The 17,490-nt window shown below is 38.7% G+C and overlaps 1 protein-coding gene across 3 annotated transcripts in view; it reads left to right on the top strand.

Annotated features, from left to right (window-relative positions):
- Nucleotides 1–17,490, top strand: part of ITGB8 (integrin subunit beta 8) — a 77,619-nt gene that overhangs the window by 17,819 nt on the left and 42,310 nt on the right. For 2 of the 3 annotated variants that reach the window (XM_045827538.1, XM_045827539.1), the window contains exon 2: nucleotides 9,867–9,952. In XM_045827538.1, coding sequence (XP_045683494.1) covers nucleotides 9,867–9,952 — 86 coding nt within the window. Of the gene's footprint in view, nucleotides 1–9,866; nucleotides 9,953–17,437; nucleotides 17,457–17,490 lie in introns of those variants that run through there. The other variant, XM_045827540.1, reaches the window with a different exon arrangement.

Raw genomic sequence — 17,490 nt, 5'->3', positions numbered from 1 at the left:
AGAAAAACCAAATGTGAAATGAACTAAAATTCACTGTAGGTTTTAATTAATTAATTTGTACTTAGAACAAAAGTCTTTACTATACAGGATATTTTTGGCTGCTCTAATTAAGTGCACACCTGTGATGCGACTTCAGGTTTAGAAAATAGAATGTAGAAAGTGCATTTTTTTACTATCCTTAGGCATTTCTTTTACTTCCTTAACTATGGCATTTGAGGTTTTGACGTGAATTGTGGTGTGATTTTTTTTTTAGGGAGAAAAAGGAAATTCGTACCTGCCAAGAGTTAGAGAGGAAAATAGGAAGAGCCCCTGGAACTCTAGTGTGTTGGATTAAAAACATTATTTAGAGCAACAGAGTGGGAAATCGGTGAATATTTTGGCTTTTATAAAAAGGGAGTGTGCCTCATAAACAGGACAGTTGGAATGTATGGAAAAGTTCCAGTTAAAACAAGACACAAAGCACATGACTAATACTGCTTTTCCAAGTTAGACAAATGCAGCTTTAAACAGAATTTGCCTCTGAGGGGCCTCTGGAGCCCTCCCTGAATCTTGAGATTTGGATCCATTTTGAAGTTCCAAATCTGAAGCCATACTGAGGGGTGCTGTGTTTTGAACCCCATCTTTCTTCCTGAGTTTCTCCCACTTTCTCACACATTCCCACCAGGTGAGTGTCAGAAGACAAGCTTATGTACTCAGGTAAAGGAGCAATTTGCAAAACCGAATGTGATCCTCCTCAGGGATGATTATTATTGGAGACTGAGTACCTGCTGGGCCCACCAAAAGCAGCTTCGTTGTCTAGGAAATAATATGAACTGCAAGGTTGTTTTCAAATGCAAGTGACGACGATTCTTAATATTCTTTCATCTCTTTCCCACATCAGTGGATATATATCAAGGTGTAGGTGGCATATAATCTACAAACAAACAACTTTTAACCAGATTTCGGCATTGTACCTATCCTTCAAAACCTGTCAGACTCTCCTTAATGTGAAGATTCATCACTAACTTCATCACTAACTATGATGTTCTCTTTCTCCTTTCACATTTCCTGTCACCTTGACCATTGCTTTCATTTCTTGTTCTACACCACCAAACTACTGTGTATACACGGTGACTGTAGACGTCAGCTTACCTGGGAAATTCCAGTGTATACCTGCTGCACCACTCTAATTAATGGTGCCCCTTTCAACTTAAAAAGTATTCTCATGTAGACCATAAGTTACACAATCATCCAATGGATGCTGCCATCAAAACTTTTCCAAAGCAAAGTTGATTACAATGTGTGTAAATGAATACCAATGAATGGTTGTGATATGACCCCACCAGAGCACCCTCCTTGTGATGGGCCGTTTCAACACACATGAGCGTCTCAGTGGCTTCACAATGGTTCTTCTTGTAAATTCCAACATGAATAGAGTTTTTATTTATGCCATTCCAGCACACATGAAGTTCTGACTCATGTCGGGATTGCCCCAAACAGGGCAGGGCAGGCTGATGGAATGCATAGCGTTGCCCTAACATTTCCTAACCTGCCCAGTGTTGAAAGTGCCTTTCCCCATCCCCACCCCTTTCCTTCTCCAAAAACCTTTATACTGTGTAACAAGGGAGCTTGACATTTGCCTCTAAAACATAAGGATTACATATAATCAAAGTCTAATAAACCTGGTTAGTGAGAAGCAAAGATAAAGTGCTATTTCTTAACATTGGCATTATAAGGAAGTTCTGCTCAGAAAGAAATTACTTAACCTTGGGGAGGGGGGAGAAACTAACTGGACTGAAATTTGATTTAGATCTAAGCAATAAGGGAAAAAAGTGAATTTCATGTTTTTGCATTTGATAATGGTAGCATTTAAAAAGTGCTATTTCAATTCAGTCATTTCATGATATATTGAATTTAACTAGCCTTGCTTTAGAATGAATCAACAGCACTGTACAATATCAGAAAACTAATTATAACAAAAGGAAATTTGTCACCTAGGATGTTTGTTTTTTTTCATATTTGGAAACATCAAGATGAGTTCATGCATATGTGGATCATTAAGTAAATGTAATTATATTGCCTTTTTCAATAAATAGGTTTTGGAAATTCTCTTGCAGCCATTCGGGCTGCAAGGGATTCGGGCAGACGGAGAAAATTCACGGGGCCATCAGGATGTATGACATGCCTTTACTCTGGGGCGGGGTGATCCACGTGCACCGCAAACCCCGTGTCGTGCCGCAGGAAGTCCCAAACCTTTGTATACTAAATGCATGCAAAGCCGGCAGGGTGACAAGATATTATATAACAGAGCATGATTCTGCGCATGCAGGCCCACACTCAAGGTTATACGAATACTGCAAAGTCACAGTTGCCCAGATACCTGGGCCAGGGAGCCTGACTGACTCCATTTCCCCTACAGAAATGAAGATTCTTTCAAAATGTAAATAATCAAGAGCTACAAAAACCTAAGAGATTACATTGCCACGGTAATCTCAATTTAGAATATCATTTATTCATCACACATTTATTGAGTATGTTCCGGGTGCTGGGTTCAGATTCTGGGCCTAAAGGAAACGTGCAACCACCTGTCCTGCAAGAACGGACAGCCTGGTAGTCTTACTTTTCCAAGGAAAAGGAAAACATGAAAAAAAAAATCTCTTCATAGTGTATGGTCTGTTTTATGTGAAGTAATGTTCTGCTATAAAAGCATTTACATTAATCTTGCTCAAGTCTTTCTCTATACTATAAACACTCAGTTGAATTTTCCTCTTACATCAGAACCAGTTCTGAGAGACAATCCAAAATGGGGGCAGCAATTCCCCAGTGAGGTGAGTGGCACTGAGGGTAGCGTACATTAAAGTCCTTTACTTTTTGCCACCCTTAGCACTGGCTTCCATTGGAAGGGCTCCCTTCAGTCCGGAGATGGCTGCTGCTGGTCTAGACCTTCTTTCGTAGGGGTGCCACACTATTCCCCAGCTGCTCTGAGTTCTGTTCTGGCCATGAATGGCTCACAGCTGCCATCTTCTCAAAAGGATTAGCCTTCATCAGAGCAAGCCGCATGGCTCAGAGATGCCTGGAGATTAACCCACCCTAACCCCTTAGCCCCCTCCAGCATGCTGGCACCAGGATTGACGGAGAGGAGGGTATAAAAGCCGGAACCCTCTGCCCTGAAGGGGCACAACATTGTCGTGACATTTGTGCTCTGAGTGGAATGCCTTGAGGATGACTTCAACTGGACTAACATCTTTGCTCAGCACCTTGTCCGGTCCTGACCTTCTTACCGCACTGGACTTTTCAGTGAATCACTTGCCAAGAATCTCTGTGTCAGGTTCTTCCTCCGGGGAGCTATGACAATTAGACTTTCTTATGATGTCCCCATTCCCTCACCCTTTCTTCTGAGCCCCTATATAAGAATTGAATGTTATCATACCACCACCTATTCCTCCAAATATACCTTTAGGTGATCAAATAAAGTTGTTCACTGGGACAACTAACAGAGAAGACAAGAAATGAGTCCAAGCTGCTTTTCCCTGGACATAAATATGGGTATATGTTTTCTCAAGTGCAAGGAGAAGCAAGCTTATTTAGACAAACTGGTTTTCCCCATAAAGATAACTCATTTTCATTTTAATGAGCTGAATGCTTATTTGCTACAGGCTTGAAACAATCAATATGGTAGAGGCAGAGGAGAATACTGGAGGCTGGGTTTTCTTGCTAAGGAGTAGCACTTTCTGAATGTATAATTTTGTAGCAAACTACAATAATTAAAATGCATTTTTCAACTAATTTTGTATGAGTACAGTTGAAATATGCACTTGTTGCAAAAAATATTTTAAGCTGACATTTTGCCACATGTGTATTATTTTAATTCTTTTCATTATATCTGCTTCTTGGTCTATTTCAATGGTAAAATTATGTTTCATAAATTCTGAATGCTAAGTAAAAGAGCAAATGAAAAATGCTATAAATAAAGAATGCAGTTTTGCATTGTGTTTATAGGAAGTTCCAGGGGGAGAAAAAGAAAACTAGGAGAAAGAGAGAAGCACCAGTGGTTGTACTGCTGCCTTGCTTCCTCTGCTTTCAGACACTGCCTGAGGTGCTGCCTTCCCCTGCCCACATTTCTAGCTCCTCAGAGCTCCCTACACACATCTACCTTTTCCAGAGAGCTCCCCATGGTTCCAGTTGACTTTGGTTTGGCTTCTTGTGCCTGCTTATCCAAGAAATAGCCCTAACCATGCCTTCCCTCCCTGTATTTTTAAAGGGGCTTTTAGGTATCAATTTCTCCATCAAAACTTGGAATAACTGCCCTGGATGGTGTGGCTCAGTGGATTGAGTGCTGGCCTGTGGACCAAAAGGTTGCAGGTTCAATTCCTAGTCAGGGCACATGCCTGGGTTGTGGGCTAGGTCTCCTCAGTTGGGGGCATGAGAGAGGCAACAAATTGCTTTCTCCTTCCTTTCTCCTCTCTCTAAAAATAAATAAAATCTTAAAAAAAAACAACAAAAAACTTGGAATAACTAGGGAATGGCAAGTGATTAGAACACTAATCTATTTCTTCATTTTGATTCTTTTTATCAAAAGATAGCATATATTAAATTCCTGGGTAAAGCGAGCTTTCAATGATCAGGTGATTTTGAAGGTATCTATAAAATTTACATGCACATGATTTACATCTAGAGCAAGGAAATCCCAAAGCTATACTCCAAACTTTATTCTATGTATGCTCAACTAGCCTGGTTTTGAATGTTATCAAAGTAGAACACGTACTAATTATAACGGTGTTTACTTTGTCATTGTTTTTAAAAGGAAGTAGCTTTTATAATTATCCAAGTTTAATTTAATTTGTAGAGTAAATATAATTAGGAAGAGGATACTGCCTGGAAAAAAGTGCTTTTCTGCATTTTTCACAAATCATTCTGTCTAGGAGTAACAAGAGACTCAGAATCATTGGTTCTTAACATTAAGGACTACCATGTCTATCAGTTTTAGTGGCTTCTTTTACCGGATAACGATGGATATCCTTTAAATTTTGTTAAAGTTTTTTGTCTTAGACTTTAGAGCAGAAAAACATTAAACATGTTTCCTAAAACTTTCACTGATCTGATCACTTGATTTACAGAAATATCCCAATCTATCAGAGAATTTTCTATTGCCTTCTTTAGTTTTATTTATTTTTCAGTCCATTTTCTTTTTCCTTTCACTTCTGTAGATTAAACATTCTCAAGAGAATATGGATAAACCCACATCCAAAACAAAGAACACCTAAAAGAGTGTCATAAATATGTAGTAGCTGATTTTTGTGTACTCTAGCCAGTTAACAATGGATATTTATTATACTTCCTGACAGACAGTTATAGCACTCATTTTACATACATCATAAACATTTAATTCTGGGAAATAATTCAAAAATCATTCAGGTTAAGTCAATGTTCACTTTGCAAGAAGTGAACAAAACGAAGGTGTCCCAAGACATTTTTAGAACTTCAATTATATTCACGCCAAAACTGTATTTGTGATAGATGAGACTCATGTGTGTATACCTGATTAAAATGGCTTCGAAGAATCATTTTTAAATAACAAAAATACAGAAAATTTTACCTTAATAGGTATTTTATATATTAGCTAGATTTTTAAAACTTTGCCTTTACAAACCAAGTGACTTTCATTTTAAAGACAGCTAATTACATTTACAACAAATTTAAAGATGCCTAATGCCTCCCTTATTTTAAAGCTAGAATTGAATGCAAGGCTATGAATACATATATGTGTATATATGCATATAACTTATACAATACTAATTATAATCATACTACAATAGTCCCTGTACTCAGTGTCTACTATACCATAAGCTCTATTCTTGGCATGCTTATACTTGCTCATTTCACCTTATATTGGTATTTTGATATATGAGGTCTGTCCAGAAGTTATCCAGCCATGTAATATGAAAAATAGAGCCATTTATTGAAGAAGATGCAAAATACAAGAAACACTGTATATAGGACAATGATGCCTTCAAAGTAGGTACCTTGGGACCTCACACAGTTCTCTCAGTCACCATCAGCTGCCCCACTGTATTTTCCTGAATCTCATTGGCAGTGTGAAATCTCTTCCCTTTCAATGATGATTTTAGTTTTGGGAAAATCCAGAAATTACAGGGCACCAAATCTGGGCTCTAGGGGGTCTAAGCCACCTGGATGTTTTGATGTTTCACCAAAAAACTGCACAAGACGTGATGCAGGAGAGGGTGCTTCATCGTGATGAAGCTGCCAATCACCAGCTAACCGTAGCTGTGGCCTTCTGGGTCACCTAAATAGTTTCCACAGAAGAATGTTCAAGCTTAACTCAAAATTTGATGCAAATTCATTGCTCTACTCAGTTAGTTTGAATGCAATAGCAACACAGTACTCATACTCACTCAACAGCATCTACTGCCCCCACTGACTAGTACAGTGAAGTCATCATTGTTCACACATGTGCAATCCAGTTAACTCTCCTTGCCTGCCAGATTACATCAATGTTACACAAACCGTTCTCGTTATATTAACAATGGCTGGACTTTTTCTGGACCAACCTCAGAGGAATAGTTAGCTCTGTGTTACAGTGTAGGAAATGAAGCCTCAGAGAATTTAGGTAAGTAGTCTAAGGGCACATGATTACTATGGAGCAGTGCTACAAAAATTGGGGACTTTGTTCCTAGTACCCATTTAGCAATGCTACCTCATCACATCTGTTACTTCCAATTATAACAAAATGAGAAAAAGTGAGACTCTCAGCCCATGCTCAGAGATGAAGGGATAGACGTATTTAGCATGTACACACTTACTGACAATATGATATTAAATTCTCTACTGATTTCTGCCATAGCAGCACATTTCTTTAATGATGTGATGTTTGAGACAATTAGGACTAAAAAACGCATGATACAAAAGAGGGTTCTGAGGATATGTGGCTTCAAATATTGTCACTTTACTTCCATTGGCTTAAGAATTTCCAGTACAATCCATTAAAAAACTATCCTTAATGAAAACTAGTGCTAACATATAAAGAACAAGGTGTTTCATTTCACATCACTGGACAAAGAACTGGGCAAGAAGCTACCACTGTCCCAGAGGGAAGAAGAACCACATAGGCACAACCTCTCATGAGGGGTCAGCAATGAGAACTGCTAGGAAACCATGTCTGGAAAGTAGCCTTCCTGTGACGTTGAATCAGGGATGGGAAGGAAATGAGTAGCTCCACAGGCAGATGACAAACTGCCTGTGTCTCTAAACAGAAGTCACACATTGACGTGTGTGCAGTATAAAGACCTGTTTGCACAGAAGTGTGTGTGAGAGACAAACATGCACAGATTCCCCACACATAGTGACAAACAGCCCCCAGAAGGGCATGTCCATTTAGTAGAAAGAATTGCTGTAACTGGTGTGTTATTTTTGTGTTGGGTGTTTACTTACTTGCACATTTTAAAATTAAAAAGAAAATCCTTAACATTCTATTTACCAAAGTGTATCTGGCTTGTCTTCTGTGAGGTCTAACGATGACACTCCCCAGCAATAACATTTGACTATTCCCATGGCGTTCCATTTATGGCCTTCCTCCAGTTCTGCAGAACTGTGAGGCCCACCTCCTCCACATCCATTTATGGGGTATTTTCCAGTAGCTATGTAGACTCTGAGTAATATCAGCTTTGGAACCTGGGAGGTATAGACAGAACCAAAGTCTCTATCCCTCTTGGTCATCATCCTTAGGTGTCGAAAGTTTGAGAACAGAGGATGGCCTAGAACTCTGTAAAGAAAGCGGTCAGAAAGCAGAAGTCAGAGAAAACATATTTGCTTGTACATTCATTATTAACCTCATGTGCTGTGGAAGTAGGAGCCTGATTTGAACTTGAATCTGGGTTAACTTAGGACAGAGTCAGAAAACTATTGCAAACATGAAGACCAGAGTCACAGAATCTGCTGCTTCCCATCTGGAAGACTGAGGTCTTAACTGCCAGAGCAAAAGCCCTACCTATTCAGGAAAAGGCATGGTCAAGTCTGACCTGTAATAAACTTAATTCCATGTTCCAGTTGGGTCAAGTTTAAGGGCTGGTAAAGGTCAACTTTGGTCTGCAAATATGCTTGATTTCTAGACCTAAATCCTTTTTCTTTCTGGGACAAGTTAAAAGGTCACTCCCTCTTCTGAATATTTTAGGAATAAGTAGGTTTTATAGTTTTGCAGGCTAAGTTACATGGAAGGATTCTAGGCTTCGTAGTCTTCATAGTTAGGTGGCCGCACTGGTAGTAAAAGGAGACTCAAACATTAGTTATTTTTTTTTGTCCTTGGTATTCTAGGCCAGTGCATCTATATTAGTGAAGAATTTTTTAGATAATGTATTTTTAAAGTTGATATAAAGCCAAGGACAAAGGGTGCAAGGGAGGAGGTAACAGAACAGCAGGGATGTGAGGAAAGGATGCTTTCGGCTTAACTCCTTGGTGTCTGAGGAGTTATGGGGAAGAGTACTCACTCCGCCACGGTTAGCAACTTTCCGCCGTGATTGCTCCCCTACAGTTCCTCTCTCTTTCTTCCCACTGCCAACACCCATACCCATGGGATGGGAACAGCTAGAGATTTTGTGGGCTCTGTCCTCTTTCAAACTCCCATGTCAGAGTGATTGTGCACACACAGTCTTCTTTCACACCTATTATATTTTTCAAAAGATATAAACACAGATCAGAGTAAGTAAAGTGAGGTGGCGAAGGAACACACTAGATACCATGGCCTCTGGGGAGCCACCCTTAAACACCCCCTCTCCCTAACCCCTGCCCGTCCCTCTGCAGCAGAGTGAGAAGCTCCTCACTGCATTCATAGGGCCTTGGGGATATCTCTCTTGTGCTTATCACACTGTATTTTACTGTTTGCTGATACAGTTCTCCTCTCACCTGGGCTGTGAGCCGCTTACAACCAGCATGACTGGGTTATTTACTGTGCGCCTGTGAGTGAGCTGGATGGGATGTGGTAGTTTCCAGCATCCTTGGAGCGCTTTGTAGCAAATAGAATGCAGAGAGCATGTGGGAAGAATATAGAAAGTATGTGATTATTCCACTAAAAACTCATAAAAGAATTTGACTCATTATATTTTATGTATTTAAATCTATAATGATGAGCCTTTTTTAATGGTGTAAGTAGTGGCTAGAGAGATAAAGGTAAATATTTTCTAGGCATAACTATGTTATTAAAATGTCACAGCCAAGTGTAGGTATCAATGGAAAAGTGAATTGGTAATGATTTTAAAGTGATCCAGTCAGATAAATTACACTAACTAAAATAACTCATTCATTTTAACCACTTCTTTCCCTTTAAAATACTGAATCAATTATCTGGTTCTGATACCCTTTAAGCCAAAATAATCAATATGACAATATTAACCCAAATTAATTACAGTATATGTCCAGCAAGATTATTCCTCAGGAAATTCATTCACTATGACTCAACATGGATTTACATGTTGAGATTGAGGCCTGCATTTGATTATTTTTACAGGAAAAATTCTAAATCCAAAAACACTTCATTGGTTCAAATAATATGAAATACAGTGAAACTTCAGCACATTAAAAACTTTGGAGGGTCCTCTACTATTGCAGCAGAATGCAAGCCAAACCCCCAAACTTGGCTAAAATCACATTTTTACCACTCTCATTTTCCCCAAATAATAACTCTTTAGGAAATGCAGTATCTATTAATAGCTGTGAGCAGGTTAACTTTTCCCAAAGAAGTTCCATATATTTTTTGATGCCATGTCCTTAAAGCTATTGGTCAGTTATTTCAGTTTTCAGAAAACACTTGGTCTAGAATTGCATGTACTTCCCGACGGGAGAGTAAACGCTAACGCCTCATTTTGTCCTCCACACAGAAAACAATAGATGTGCGTCTTCGAACGCAGCGTCCTGCACCCGGTGCCTCGCCCTGGATCCGCAGTGTGGATGGTGTGCTCAAGAGGTGTGCCTATTTTTCCCTTTCTTCCTTTTTTTTTTTTGCTCTTTTCTGTTTTTCTCACAGTTGCCCTTCTCTCTAGCGTAACTTCCTTGCCCTGACATTCTGTGTCTTGAAGGTGCATCAGGAAAAAAAAATACTGATGAGCATCAGGAAATTTTATTTGGTTTTATGCTTGGAAACAGCCTATCTGACTGAATATAAAGTATAACCATTTTATTAGGAAAATTATGGTAATTTAGAAACAAAGTGCAAACCATTTTATGTTTTCCATCTGTTCCATAGAGAAAAATTGGCAAACACAGAAGAGTAACTTTTGCTGGGTCAGAAGGCTTTGTGTGAAATTCTTGCTGCAGCTTTGGGGCATTAGGTTGTGTATCCAAGTTGGATCATTGTCTTATACTTGCTTAGTAAAGAGGAACAAGCTAATTTATTGGTCTATTTCATTTGTTTTTATTTGACATACTTGGAGATAAGTGATTTACTCGATTGTAACACTGTGCATCAATTCTTTAGTTACTTATGGGAAATGGGGGGGTGCTCTTCTTTCCCATGCGGTACAGTTCATGTGGTCTTGTGTAGGTCCACATTCTGTGGAGTGGAAAATAGCTCAGCAATGTTTATTGTTCAAAATTAGTGTTTTATATTCTAACAAGAGAAGCATATCCCAGTAACTTGTCAGTAAAATAATTATAATGCATTCCTTCTTTCTTGGGTCTAAAGTTGTTTTATGAATGTTGTTGGAAATCTTCAGGCAGAACTACCTTATACAGTAAGTTGCAATGAAACAGCCATCTGCTAATTTGTGCTTTCTTTTATAAGACTGCCTAGGTAATTTTGTATTTATTTTATGTAGCTCCTGAAAGTGGAACAGGCAGATCTTTAATGGCCTTTTGCTTGACATGAAGAGAAATCTCTAGCTTTACCTCCTCTAATTTAGCTCAAAAACTGTACCTACACTCCTCTTTCCACCCTCTCCTATCACTGCTTGCTCTTCTGCATCTCCCAGGAGGAAGAAGAAAGGTAAAAAGTAGTACAGGATGGTGGACATTGCATTCTTCTGTGAAGCTAGTCAAGAAAGAGACATGGAGAGGTTTCACAAAACAGTAGCCATGTCTGAAAGTAAGCGCCCCTCCTACTGACAGACTCAAGGCCTCCTGGGCCTTTTTACCAGTGGGAAAATCAGATGTCACTCAAAACTAAGCAGTGCTTTGCCAGAATCCATGGAGCCAAGCAATGTTACAGAGAAGGCAATTCCCAAGTTTCCAAGACCAATCTCATTTCTTCCAGTTTTTATGAGCCAAATGACCACGCAAAATTCACTCCATCCTCTGAGCCTCCTTTTCCTCATCTCTGCAATCTTGACTTTAGAGTTTACTTCCAGGATTTTCTCTCTCAAGAATGTGTCGTTGCTTGATAGTCCCTGACCCTAACCCAATACTGCATTTTAGATTTTTACTGTATCACTAAGGAAGATCCTTAGAGTCATGAAGTTTGTGCCAACTTGACATCAGTTGCTGAGAACTTTAGTGAGTGTTGTTCAGAAGAACTTTCAAAGCATGGTTCAGAAACCCCGTTGTCAGCTAAATGCACCATGCCTGCCACACAGAACGTTCCAGAGGAACCCCTTCTCCATCTCACACTTCTGCTGGCGTGGAAAGGCTGGAGAGTCACAGCTGTAGGAGTTGCAGCGTCAGTCCTGCCAGAGGAGAAGGGGTTTTGAGAGGAGCGGTGGCCAAATGGAAGGAGGCTAGCCAGGGGCAAAGCTGGGGTTGTCAAAACAAGAAAAACAAACCTGTGTTTGCTGTGGGCCAAACCTGTATCAGGGATCTCAGAAAATACTCACATATGACTGGGCTGTTCATGTCTCAAAGTATTCTGTGTAGTGAACAGCGGTCTAATTAAAAGGCTGAAAAAGGAGGCTCTGAAATGAGATCAACTTGGACTCTGATCCCACTTCCATCCATTTCTAACTGCACAGATGTGGGCATGTCAGCTTGCCCATGCTGAAGCTCAGTTTTACCTAGCTCTAGGATGGACATAGTAACTGCACCTATGACACACTGTTGTGAAGACTAAGTGAAATAGTATGTGGGAAGCATTTGGCAAACAGATATTGCCTGCGAAATGGGCGTTGTTATTATAAGAACTTCGGTGAGACTCTGGACCAATTCATTCAAGCTCAGGGAAATCAGAGAATTGCCTGTGTTAAGAACACAACCTTAGGGAAAGCAACCAGCATTAGGACTCAGAAGGAGTTGTCCACTTCCTATAGGCTGACCTGACATCACCAAGAGAAAGAATGTAAGGTTAGTTGTGAAAGGTCAGCCACCACTTAGGCATGCACGCAGCTGATGCCTTTTATGCCTCCATCAGCCAGGGTGGGGGGACAAGGAAAGAAGATGCTGTTTTCTGTGTTCATGAATAGAAGAGATAAACAGTAACAAATTAAGCCTGTTTCATATAATTTTCAAAGCTGATCAAAAGTAAAAGAAAAGCTGAAGAAGTTCATCCTAGCAAACCAGTATTACATGAAATATTAAAGGAACTTCTTCAAAAAGAAGAAAATAAAAAATGTGAACTAGAAAATATCACAGAGAAAAAATCTCACTGACAAAAGCAAACCCACTGTAACAGCAGTGGATCAACCAACACTAAAGCTAGTACACAGGTTAAAAGGCAAAAGCAAGAAGGTCATGTGTAATTACAACAGTAAATTAAGGGATACACACAAACACACAAAAGAAGTAAAATATAATGACCAAAAAAATCCATAAACATGGAAGGGGTGAGTAAAAATGGTAGTGATTGTAGAATGGGTTTGAACTTAAGTGACTGTTAACTTAAAATAGCCTGCTATAAACACAGCTTGGTATATATGAAGCATGTGGAAACCACAAACCAAAAATCTACACGAGATATACAAGAAATAAAGAGAAAGGAATCCAAACACAACATTACAGAAAGTCATCAACATATAAGAGAAGAGACTGAGAGAATAAGAACAGAGAACAACAAAAACCATGAGAAAACGATTAATAAAATGACAATAAGTACATGCCTATCAATAATTACATGTAAATGGACCAGCCAAAAGGCCAATGAATAAAGAAAAAATGGTACATATAGACACTGGAATATTAGTCAGCCATAAAAAAGAACAAGGCCTTACCATTTGGGACAACACAGAGGGACCTAGAGAGCATTGTCCTGGGTGAAATGAGTCATATGATGAAGGACAAACACCATATATTTACACTTATATGTGGAATTTAAAAATGAGAATTAAAAAAATGAAACAGAAACAAACTCATAGATACAGAAATGAACTGATGGTTCCCAGATGGAACAGGGTTTGGAGGGCTGGGTGAAAAAGGTGAAAGAATTAAGAAGTATAGATTGGCAGTTATAAGATAGTGACAGGATGTGAAGTACAGCTTAAGGGAATACAGTCAATAGCATTGTAATAACTATGTGTGGTGTCAGACTTATCGGGGTGGTCACTTCATGAGTGACATAAATATCTAACCACTGTGCTGTATACTTCATACTGATATAGCTCCAAATGTCAGCTGTAATTTAAAGATTTTTTTTTAAGTTGAAAGAAATATTATTGGTATCTTTTTTTCTTTATTATTCATGACCTGAAGCTAAATTAACCATCAGTTAGTTTTAAGTACTTCAGCTGAGAGACTCTTATGACTTTTGAATAAAATTAAACCTAGGACCATATAGCAGATAAAATGACTAGTACTAAGGTAAGAATTACAACTGTACTATAAATAACAAAGTGTTAAAAACCTCTCTTTCTCTCTCTTCCCCTCCTCTACCCGCCTCTCTCACTAACAACAACAAAAAGTAAAAAAGATCACTAGAAAATTTATACAGAATATACAAGGTCTGTTCAGAAGGTATCCAGCCATGTGATATGAAAAATAGAGACATTTATTAAACAAGATACAAGAAATATTGTACATAGGACAATGATGCCTCAGTCCCTGTCAAAGTAGGCACCTTGGGACCTCACACAGTTCTCCCAATTGCCACCAGCTGACCTGTCGTATTTTCCTGAATCTCATCGATGGTCTGAAATCTCTTCCCTTTCAAAGGTGATTTTAGTTTTGAGAAAAGCCAGAAGTCGCAGGGCACCAAATCTGGACTGTGTGAGGGCTGAGCCACCTGGTGATTTGATGTTTCACCAAAAACCCTACATGAGACATGATGCATGAGCAGGCGCTTCATCGTGATGAAGTCGTCAATCTCTGGCTGTCCATAGTTGCAGCCTTCTGAATTGTCTAAATAGTTTCCACAGAGAAATGTTCAAGCTTAACGAAAAATTGGATGCAGATTCATTGCTCTACTCAGTCATTTTGAATGCCAACAACCACACAGTACACATGCTCATTCAACGGTGTCTACCACCCCCATTGACTAGTACAGTGAAGTCATCATTGTTCACGCATGTGCATTCCAGTCCACTCTCCTTGGCTGGCAGGATACATTGATGTTTTACAAACTGTTCTCGTTATACTAACAATGGCTGCATTTTTTCTGGACAGACCTCATATACTCAATTTGCATACATTCTTGTGTAGCATGTTAATCTGCCATTCCATATATTTTATCTTCTCTTTCTCTCTATGCTACATAAAGGTAATTGAAAAATATTTAAGATAGGCAGATTCTTATTAATATGACCTAGTTTAATGTCTCCTGTTCCTTTTTAACATATGCGGAAGACTTTACCAGTTTCTCTTCCTCTTCTGGCTGGTAAGTCAGATACAGATTGTCATTGCGTAGGCAGACACATATTTAGAGGGCAGCCCTGGAGCGTAATTATATTAAAATGTGATACAGTCCTGGCCAGGTACCTTCAGTGGGTTAGAGCATTGTCCCAGTACGCCAAGGTTGAGTGTTTGATCCCCAGTCAGGGCACATACAAGAATCAACCAACAAATGCATAAATAGGTAGGACAACAAGGTTGCTGTTTCTCTCTCTGTCTCTCTCTCTCCCTCCCTCTCTCTTTAGAACCATCATTTTTAAAAAATGATACAAAGGACATTCACTATCAAAAAGAAAATTCTTTTATTTCTATACAGATTGCCAAATTTGAAAATCAAAAGGACTCAGAAATGAGTAGGAGAAAACACTTTTCTTATTTATCTCCCCAGATTATTACATTAAATGGGTGAAAGTAATAAGTGAAGAAAAGCCAACCAGGATAACTTCAACATGGGCATTTCATTCCAAACAGATTCTATTTTTTTATTCTTATTTTTTTAAATATAAAGTAATATATTTTAGAAAGAACAGGATACTTAAGTTATATAATAAACACAATGAAACACTTTTGAGAAAATTTTTATATGACATAAAATTTCCATAACTATAATACAAATTCAATTAGTAACCTCAAAATAACTAAACTTACACTATAGAATGTGATGCCAAATTTAAAAACTCAACAGTTGATCCTAGGTTTCTTTTTAGTTTATTGGGGTGATATTGATTAACTAAACTGTATAGATTTCAAGTCTACAACTGAAAACATCATCACCAAATTGGTTTTAGATGCAGACAGTTGAAGTATGAGTTTGCTTGAGTATTTCTTATAGAAAAAGTAAAACATAAAACATAAGAATTAGAAGAAATTAAAATGCCACAAAACACCGAAAATTAAACGGGTGTGGCCTCGAATTCCTTTCTTTTACGCAAAGTGGAAAGTAGGCCACAGTGGACACGGCAGCATTCCTTTCTTTACTTCTTTTGATGCCATGGTCTTTTCTTCCCTTTTCAATCCTAATTGTTGAATTGGCGATATTTTTGTAACTTAGGGTTTTTTCTCAACAGAAGTTAGCTACTTTATTCCTATTATTATTATTTCTGGCCCCTGCTTTGGCCTCCTTATTGTTCCTTGCCCAAGCCAGACATGCCTCTTTCTGCCTGGGGCATTTACTCAGTATGTTTCCTCTTCATGTATTTTTTTCCTCCAGAAATTCTTGTAGTTTCCTAATACTTCACAGGTTTGTTCTAATGTCATCTGACTATCCTGCTTAAAAATGCAAACAACATTCCATCTCCTTTTCACATTTTTAAAAAATGTTTTAAAATTATAGTTGGCATACAATATTCGTTTCATGCACACACTAAGTTTTTACAGTGGGGTAAAAACAGCCATGCTGGTTTAGACATTGCACAACAATTGAGGCTATTTGGCCCATTTCAGCAAACTGATTTGACATTTAAAGGTCACATGGCATAGCTTGATGTATAGTTGCAGTGAATTAACCATACTCCTTCCTTTTCCATTCTGTATACACAAATAGCAAAATCCCTGGCTGAAAAGAAAAATCGGAGTTATTTGTACTTTATTCCCTTGCTGATCCGAAGGCTTGGGGTTTTGCATCCATAAAGCACATGTGGCCCTTGGTCTGCGTCCTGTCATGTGAGCACAAATTAGCACATGCTCCCCAGGTGCCCAGGCTCCGGGACAGGGGGGATCCACCCCCCTATCTAGCCTGAGGCTTTCTGAAGGGAAGTTACACAGATGATAGAAGTATATGCCACTTCTTTCTGAGGAACTCCAAATTGTTTATAGCCCAAATCTCACATTCAGTCCCTCTAAGTTTTATTACCTAGGATAAATTTGGATACATGAAATTAAGGCTTTGAACATTGTAAACTTCAGACTAAAATCTTGGTGTATGGTCAATAGCAAAGCAAACTGGATTTTTCTGTTTCCATGAAGTCATTTACCAAATGAAACCTGAAAGCCTTGAATGAAAAGGAAATGTTCTTCATTACCTTTTAATTACATTGCATTACAAGTGCACTCCACACTCTAAGGATCAGTACTGTGAAGAGTCACATAGTAAAATTTTTTGAGTTTTGTGGGCTACACACTGTCTCTGTTGCCTATTCTTCTTCTTTGCTGTTTTATAGCATTTTAAAAATGTAAAAAGAATTTTTTTATTACTAAAGCCATATGAAAACAGGCCATGGGTTGTTATTTGTCCCACTGTTCCTACTTTTCCAACTCTTGTTCTAAATTGAGACGGGAATTAAATGAAAATCCTTGTATGAATGTTTTTATATCGCCTACCACCATCCCATCTAATTACTCTCCACTGCCAGGGATGTCCCTGTTCATAATTAGTGAACTCATATACCACTAATATTAAACTTAATCATCTCCATAACCTTATGACAATCTCTGCTTTCCCCTAACTTTAACACTGCTGATAATTACATTTACCTGCTCAATGGCAGAATTCGCTGATGGTCCATTGAGTCTTTGATAACAGACACTCACTCTGCCTTGTCCCATCCTGTATCCTCAGCACCTAACAACCTCCTGTCTCTAAGTATTCAATCAACATTCTTTGATTGAATGATTAATTGACAGTTAATCCAGTTCTGTGAATCAGCTGAACTAAAGGAGGAATGACTGAATGCCAGATCAAAACAGCCACTGCCAGGAAGATCACTGAGCAAATGTCTAGCTAATGTGTAAGCAAATATCACAAACAATTCAGGCCAACAT

Source organism: Phyllostomus hastatus, unplaced genomic scaffold (genome assembly GCF_019186645.2).
Source record: "Phyllostomus hastatus isolate PE091 unplaced genomic scaffold, TTU_PhHast_1.1 phas_scaffold_78, whole genome shotgun sequence".
Taxonomy (NCBI): domain Eukaryota; kingdom Metazoa; phylum Chordata; class Mammalia; order Chiroptera; family Phyllostomidae; genus Phyllostomus; species Phyllostomus hastatus.
The sequence above is the reverse complement of the archived record's forward strand: the minus strand, read 5'-3'. Positions and strand labels throughout refer to the sequence as shown.